This window comes from Rhinopithecus bieti, unplaced genomic scaffold (assembly GCF_001698545.2).
Source record: "Rhinopithecus bieti isolate Rb0 unplaced genomic scaffold, ASM169854v2 scaffold_33432, whole genome shotgun sequence".
Lineage (NCBI taxonomy): Eukaryota > Metazoa > Chordata > Mammalia > Primates > Cercopithecidae > Rhinopithecus > Rhinopithecus bieti.
In genome coordinates this window covers 310,184-318,535 of record NW_016814481.1, presented here as the reverse complement: position 1 = coordinate 318,535, position 8,352 = coordinate 310,184, and the positions used below count along the sequence as shown (strand labels likewise).

The 8,352-nt window shown below is 52.4% G+C and overlaps 1 protein-coding gene across 1 annotated transcript; it reads right to left on the bottom strand.

Moving 5' to 3' along the window:
* Positions 1-2,854: 2,854 nt before the first annotated feature.
* Positions 2,855-7,573, bottom strand: CUNH19orf53 (chromosome unknown C19orf53 homolog). Its single transcript, XM_017851220.1, has 3 exons — positions 6,757-7,573; positions 6,624-6,679; positions 2,855-2,888 (listed from the first exon to the last, which is right to left on the bottom strand). Exons 1-3 carry the CDS (start codon positions 6,851-6,853, stop codon positions 2,862-2,864), a joined length of 180 nt encoding a protein of 59 aa, XP_017706709.1. The 5' UTR covers positions 6,854-7,573; the 3' UTR covers positions 2,855-2,861.
* Between the last annotated feature and the right edge of the window lie 779 nt (positions 7,574-8,352).

Genomic DNA, 8,352 nt, shown 5'->3' with positions numbered 1-8,352 from the left:
ATATTTATTTATTTATTTTTTATTTTTTTTTTTTGAGACGGAGTCTCGCTCTGTCGCCCGGGCTGGAGCGCAGTGGCCAGATCTCAGCTCACTGCAAGCTCCACCTCCCGGGTTTACGCCATTCTCCTGCCTCAGCCTCCCAAGTAGCTGGGACTACAGGCGCCTGCTACCTCGCCCGGCTAGTTTTTTGTATTTTTTAGTAGAGATGGGGTTTCACCATGTTAGCCAGGATGGTCTCGATCTCCTGACCTCGTGATCCGCCCATCTCGGCCTCCCAAAGTGCTGGGATTACAGGCTTGAGCCACCGCGCCCGGCCACCCAGCTTAGTTTTTGTATTTTTAATAGAGACGGGGTTTTACCCTGTTGGTCAGGCAGGTCTTGAACTCCTGACCTCATGATCTGCCTGCCTCAGGCTCCCAAAGTGCTGGGATTACAGGCGTGAGCCATTGCACCTGGTCTGGTCTGTGTCCATCTTTTAGCTATCGTAAGCAGTGCTGCTATTTACATGGATATGCAAATCTACAAGTGAACACACCTGTCTTCCATTCTTCTGGGAATACACCTAGGAGCGGAATTGCTGGGTCATATGGTAACTCCAGAATGAATTTACTGAAGAACCACTTAACTGTTTTTCCCCCTTAAAAAGAAAAAAAAAACATAGCCTGTAATCCCAGCACTTTGGGAGGCTGTGGTGGGTGGGTTACTTGAGGTCAGGAGTTGAGACCAGCCTGGCCAACATGGTGAAACCCCATGTCTACTAAAAATACAAAAATTAGCTGGGCGTGGTGGCGCATGCCTATAATCCCAGCTACTCAGGAGGCTGAGGTGTGAGGATCGCTTGTCTGGGAGGTGGGGGTAGCAGTGAGCCAAGATCATGCCACTGCACTCCAGCCTGGATTACATAGAGCAAGACTCTCTCTTAAAAAAAACAAAACAAAAATAAGCAAAAAAAACCATTGTTAGTCTTGACTGTCACTGTGTGGAACCCAGAAAACACACTTGGGATGGGGTTTGGGGGCAGCTGCTGGTGACCCAGCACCTCTGTGTCCTTGGTAGGTGAGGTGGCCAGGAGAGGGTAAGATTGTAGGGAACCAGTCACCCTACCCCGTCTCAGGCTAGAAGCTGACTGTATGCACAGGTACCACTCCCCAAAGAAAAGATGGGCTGTAGTTCAGTATCACCCTGACTACAGCCCATCTTTTCCCTGTGCTATGACCTTGACCTGGATCCAGCAGAGGGAGAAAAGGTCATCAGACCAGAGATCCCAGAATATTCCATAGGCACTGTGTGGCACAACAGACTCAAACAATTTGGAGGTGGAGAAACCCCAGGATGGGCAGAAGTGAATTCTGGTCTTGTGACAGTGACAGGTAGCAGAGGGCCAGCTGAGAGCATGGATCGGGACTCTGCCAACTACAGGTTTAATTCTACTCTAGAATGTTATGCAGGACCTACACAGGGCATCCTGCTAGATGACATGTATAAAGCATTAGAACTGGTGGGGCGTGGTAGATCACACCTGTAATCTCAGCACTCTGGGAGGCCGAGGCAGAAGGATCACTGGAGGCCACAAGATTGAGACCAGGCTGGGCAACTTAGCAAGACCCCACCACTACAAAAAACAATAAATCAGCTGGGCATGGTAGTGCATGCCTGTAGTTCCAACTACTCGGGAGGCTGAGGTGGGAGGATGACTTGAGCCTGGGAGATGGAGGCTGCAGCGAGCTATGATTGTTCCACTGCACTCCAGCCTGGGCGACAGTGTGGCCTGGCTCACAGGTAGTGCTACCGCTGGCTGTCCTCTCTCCCTTACAGTTGGCACTTTTTTTTTTTTTTTTTTTTTTTGGAGACAGAGTCTCACTCTGTCGCCCAGGCTAGAGTGCAGTGACCGGATCTCAGCTCACTGCAAGCTCTGCCTCCCGGGTTTACGCCATTCTCCTGCCTCAGCCTCCCGAGTAGCTGGGACTACAGGCGCCCACCACCTTGCCTGGCTAGTTTTTTGTAATTTTTTTTAAGTAGAGACGGGGTTTCACCGTGTTAGCCAGGATGGTCTCAATCTCCTGACCTCGTGATCTGTCCGTCTCAGCCTCCCGAAGTGCTGGGATTACAGGCTTGAGCCACCGCGCCTGGCCAGTTGGCACTCTTTATCCAGGTAGCACCATGTGGTTTCCAAATGCATTCCAGTTCAATCAGCACCGTGGTCCTGTGAGGTGGCATCTGACCTACTGATGTCCAGCTTGACTCTGGTTGTGTCCCCAGGGCTGAGGACTCGCCAGGAGGAGGGAGTGAGTCACCCGGGGTTAAATGGAGAAAAGACTTTCCCGGCTCTCAGGCTCAGGGTGGGGGGTGCAGAAGCCCAGTTGTCCTCTGGGCACGTGGCTGCTAAAGGCGGTGGGGTGGGGTGGGGCACGCCGGGCCACGTCACTCATGGAGACTTGTGGGCTCACCCGGCCTGCTCACCTGAACACAGGACTGCAAGAGGGATGACAAAGCCAGGTTTATTGTTCTGGGTTAAACCTGTGGAGGCAGGAGCTGGGAAGGGGCATGGGGACAGATGAAGCTGGTGACTGTATCTTCCTGGTCATTGCTGGGTTCTCAGCACCCTTGGTCCCCACTGAAGTTCTAGGTGAAGTCCAGTGCTGGGGGATGGGTCCTCTTCCTGACAGTGCCGCTGTGGGACCTTGGTAAGGACCACATGGACGGTAGGGTGGGGGTTGGCCTGCGCTGGGGCAGCGTCCTCAGGAAGGGTGTCTTGGAGAGGTGGAGGTGCAGCCGCCCCATTTCTTTCTTGCCGGGTCTTCAGCAGTGCCAGCTCTTGGTGCGGCTGCTGCTGGTTTCATCACCGACGTCATGTTCGATCATTACTTCCGGATTCCGACTTCTAGGTTCTGAGGGACAAGCACAGGGAGTCAGACTGGTGACCTGGGGCCTCGAGAGGGCCTTGACCAGTCACCTCTTCCCAGCTACAGCTCGCAGGCGGTTAGATCAGCAACTATCCCCTCGAACTGCCCTGACTGTGGGTCCTGGTGGCTGGTTAGTCCTGCTATTCTCTGGGCCTCACACAACACCAACATCCCTCACCTCTGCACTTGACTCCTAACCATCCTGCTCATGCCGTTTATGGATGGGGAACAGACTGCTGCAGCCAGGAGGCAACTGGTTGGCAGCGTCCCTAAAACCAGATAGGTCCAGCGTGCCTACAGCCTCCTCGTCCACTTTAGGTGGGGCCTCCTCTGGCCCCAGGTCATCTCCTGCTTTGCAGACGCAAGCCTGAGGATCTGAGGGGTGGAGGGAGCGGCAAGTAATGGCACAGATGTGGGACAAACCAGCAGTGTGAACCCAACTAGTGCCAGATCGCCTTCCCCAGACTGCCCTGCCCTGCGGCTATGAGTTCCAATGGCTGGGTGTGGTGGCTCAAGCTTTGTAATCAGCACTTTTCAAGCGGAGGCAGAGATCCTTGAGCCCAGGAACTCGAGCCTAGCCCTGGGCAACATAGCGAGCCGCATCTGTACCCAAAATAAAAAAATTAGCCCAGTTGTGGTGGTGCGTGCCTGTTGTCTCAGCTATTGTGGGTGGTCGAGCCCAGAGGTCCACGGCTGCAGTGAGCTGGTGGATGCGTTCCACTACACTTGCAGCTGGGGGACAGCGTGAAGACCCTGTCTCAAAGAAAAAAAGTTTCTGGTGGGTCCGTGGCTGTAATTCAGTACATGGGAAGGCCGAGGCGGGCGGATCACCTGAAGGTACGGGACTGAGCCCAGGCTGGCAACACGGCGAAACCCAATCTGTCTACCTGAAACACAAAAACTACCCAGGTGGTAGTGGCAGGCGCCTGTAATCCAGCTACTTGGGAGCTGAGGCAGGAGAATTGCTTAACCGGGGGGCAGAGGTTCATGAAGGCCCAGACCAAGCAGCACCAAACTCAGCCTGGGCCGTTAAGAGTCGAACTCCATCCTCCTCTCAAAAAAAAAAAAAAAAAAAAAAAAAAAAAAAAAAAAAAAAAATTCCAAATGAACACAATCACCAGCATTGGGACAGCTAACCAGGTACCTGGGCGCAGGGGTCATGGAGCCGGAATTCAGTGCGTGTACTGGGACAACATAAGCGTCAGTGGTGTGATATGTTACACCGTTAAAGGATGGTTAAGTGCACTTTGACAAAAAGGAAACAGGAGTGAGGAGGAATGGGTACAGGTTACCATCAAGGCAGACCTCTCTGAAGTGAGCTGGAAGAAGGCAGCAGTGTGGATTATTGGGAGAGGAATCCAGGCAGACGAAGAAACTGCCAGTGCAAAAGTTCTGAGGTGGGACAAGGAGCCCAGGAAGGGCTCCGGGAGGGAGGAGACAGGGGCCAGTAAGGCTAGAGGGAGTGGAAGCAGACGAGGGCCGATTCTGCAGGGCCTTGGGGCTGAGTGAGGACTGGGCCTTTTTCCTGGGTGAGGTGGAAGCCATGGAGGATTCTGAGCCAAGGAGGGAGGGAGCCGACTCAGGTGCTCATGGGCACTCTCTGGCTTCTGTGAGGACCAGGTGGGATCCAGGAGACAACAGAGAAGGTAGCTGCACTGGTCCAGGTGGAAAATGATGTGGATGGGACCAGGTAGGGGCCAAGGAGGTGGGAGGCAGGTGGATTTTGGATTGATTCTAAGGGCAAAATATGGGCGAGCCCAGTGGCTCATGCCTGTAATCCCAGCACTTTGGAAGGCCGAGGTGGGCAGATCAAGAGGTCAGGAGTTCGAGACCAGCCTGGCCAACATGGTGAAACCCCACCTATACTAAAAATACAAAATAAATAAATAAATAAATAAATAAATAAATAAAATAAAATAAAAATAAATTAGCCGGGCATGGTGGTGCACCTCTGTAATCCCAGTTACTCGAGAGGCTGAGACAGGAGAATCGCTTGAACCCAGGAGGCAGAGGTTGCACTAAGCCAAGATCACACCATTGCACTCCAGCCTGGGCGACACAGCGAGACTCCATCTCAAACAAAACAACAAAACAGAACAAAACAAAACAACTAAGGGCAAAATGGATGGGACGGGACCGGGATGTGAGAGAAAGGAGGGATTCAAGGATGACCTATGGCATTTGGAAGGAAGTGATCACAGGTGGAGGAGGGCAGAATGGGAAGGGAGGATCAGGAACTTGGTTTTGGACATGCTGAGTATGAGGTTCCCCACCCCATGGAGGTAAGCCGGCCGCTGGGTACCCAGTTCTGAGGAAACTGATACTCTGGGGAGACGAAACAATTTGCTCAAGATCACTGGGCAGTTTCAAACCAGTTTGAGTACAATTCAAACCCAGGTTTGACTCCCACCAAAACCAATTTTAAATCTCTTTCCAACTTCTTTACAAGTTCAGCCTTACCCATCTACACATAAATATTGCACTTAAAAACAACCACAGGGCGGCTCACGCCTGTAATCCCAGCACTTTGGGAGGGAGACGCAGGAGGATGGCTTGAGGCCAGGAGTTCAAGACCAGCCTGAGCAGCATAGTGAAACCTGTCTCCACCAAAAATACAAAACAAAATTAGCCGCGTATTGGCGCACACCTGCAATCCTACCTACTAGGGAGGCTGAGACGGAAAGATTGCTTGAGTCCAAGAGGTTGAGGCTGCAGTGAGCTATAAATGGGGCCACTGCACTCCAGCCTGTGCAACAATGAGATCCTGACTCAAAAAAAATTACAACCAACGCACCTCACACTTCTTTGAGCCCTCTGCTGTTGTTAGAGGTTTACAAAGCTGGGCTTTCAATTCCCTTCCCATGCCACCTCGCTCCCTTCCTGAGTTCCATTAAAGAAAACAGTAACAGGCCGGGCGCGGTGGCTCACGCCTGTAATCCCAGCACTTTGGGAGGCCGAGACGGGTGGATCACGAGGTCAGGAGATCGAGACTATCCTGGCTAACACGGTGAAACCCCGTCTCTACTAAAAAATACAAAAAACTAGCCGGGCGTGGTGGCGGGCACCTGTAGTCCCAGCTACTCAGGAGGCTGAGGCAGGAGAATGGCGTAAACCCGGGAGGCGGAGCTGAAGTGAGCTGAGATCCGGCCACTGCACTCTAGCCCGGGCGGCAGAGCGAGACTCCGTCTCATAAAAAAAAAAAAAAAAAAAAAAAAAAAGGAAAACAGTAACAGCAAGACGCTGACGTTATTGGAACACTTTTTGCGCCGCAGGTCTTGCTTCTACGAGGCTCTGTTGAAGCGGTAAGTGGTGTTCCTGCACCCCTTGCACAAGGAAGAAAAGGGAGGCTCACAGAGCTGGGAGTCCTCCAGGTCTCATCCCTTGCCCTTTGCCGATCCCTGTGCTCCTTCCCTCGCCGGCGTCCAGGTTTCATCCCTCGTCCCTAGCACGTCCCCCAGCCCCTATCCCTCGCCAGCTTCCATCTCTTGCCCCTCTGCGCCCCGGGCTCCATCCTTCGCTCCTAACGCGGTCCCTGGCTCTATCCCTCGCTCCTAGCTCGTTCCCGGGATTCATCCTCTTTCCTCACCGACCCCCGGGGTCCACCCCTCGCCCCTCGCCGTCCTCCGGGCTCCACCCTTCGCCCCTCGCCCCTCGCCGTCCTCCGGGCTCCACCCCTCGCTGCTCGCCGCCCTCCGGGATCCATCTCTCGCCCCGACACACCTTCTTGAGCTTTTGCTGCTGCACGACGCGCGCCTTCTTGGGAGCGATAACACGACCTGGGGAAAGATGCGCTCACGTGAGGCCTGGAAGCCGCGGGTCCACCTCTCCCCCAAGTCCCCGAGCCGCTCCTTACCGCCTTTTCTCGGGCCCCGATTCTTTTCAGAGGCCGCCGCTGCCGTCTTGCTCTTTGCGGGCTTTCGCGCCTGGAACTTGCGTTGCCCCTGCGCCATGATCCGGCACGCAGCGGAAGAGGCGTGGCTGTAAGCAGTAGTAGCCGGAAGGCACGGGGAACCATGGGATACAGCGGGGCGGAAAAACGCAAGACCTCACCGGATACAATGTGGCACAGAGTTAAAGAGACAGTATCCCATGAGAGTAGTGGATCACAGCCGGAGTTTTCAAACATTACCAACAAAAAGGTGACAATGATAAAGCTAACGTTTATTGAGTGCTTATGTGTTTTAGAAAACTTACAACGTTTTATGATCTTTACACATAAAAACTCAGACTAGGTTTAGGGTGCGGCACTCACCTCTGGTGCGGAATTTAAGAAGGTCCAAAAACTTTGGTAATCATAAACAATATTTTCAAGACTTAAAAAATATTTTAATATCCAAAATAATGAAATTGTCAAACTACATCCTGCAGACCGGCAGCATAATTATGTAAATAAAATTAGAGTGGAACCAGGGTATTGAGGTCAGTAAGCTCAAGGCACAAGTGCAGGGTTCCAGCCTCTTCAAAATTTCATTTAGGCCGGGCTCAGTGGCTCACGCTTGTAATCCCGCACTTTGGGAGGCCGCGGTGTGCGGATCACCCGAGGTCAGGAGTTCGAGACCAGCCATGACTAGCATGGTGAACCCCTGTCTCTAATAAAAATACAAAAATTAGCCAGGCATAGTGCCGGACTCTGTAATCCCAGCTACTCGGCAGGCTGAGGCAGAAGAATCGCTTGAACCCAGGAGGTGGAGGCTGCAGTCAGCCGAGATGGCGCCACTATACTCCAGCCTGGGCAACAGAGTGCGAGATCCTGTCTCAAAAAAATATTTTTTTTGTTTTGTTCATCATGGATTTTTCTTTTTTTTCCAAGAGATGGGGTCTCACTCTGTTGCCTAGAGTGAAGTGCAGTAGTGCAATCAAAGCACACTGCATCCTTGAACTCCTGGGCTCAAGCCATCCTCCCACCTCTGCCTGAGTAGCTGGGGCTAGAGGTGTGAGCCACCATGCCCAGCTCATTTTTAAAAAAATTTTGTTTGTAGAGACAAGGTCTCACTATGTTACTCAAACTGGTCTCAAACACCTGGGCTTAAGCAATCCTCCCACCTTGGCCTCCCAAAGTGCTGGAATTACAGGCATGAGCCACCAAGCCTGGCCTCATCATGAATTTTTGCATTAATTTTGATTTTTAAAAAATACTGCTATAAGGCCAGGTGCAGTGGCTCATGCCTGTAGTCCCAGCACTTTGGGAGGCTGAGGTGGGGGGGATCATTTGAGGTCAGGAGTTCGAGACCAGCCTGGCCAACATGGTGAAATCATGTCTCTACTAAAAATAGAAAAATTAGCTGGGCATGGTGGCGCATGCCTGTAATCCCAGCTACTCAGGAGGCTGAGGCAGGAGAATTGCTTGAACTGGGGAGGCACAGGTTGCAATGAGCTGAGATCACACCACTACACTCCAGCCTGGGTGACAGAGTGATACTCTGTCTCAAAAAAAAAAAAAAAAAAAAAA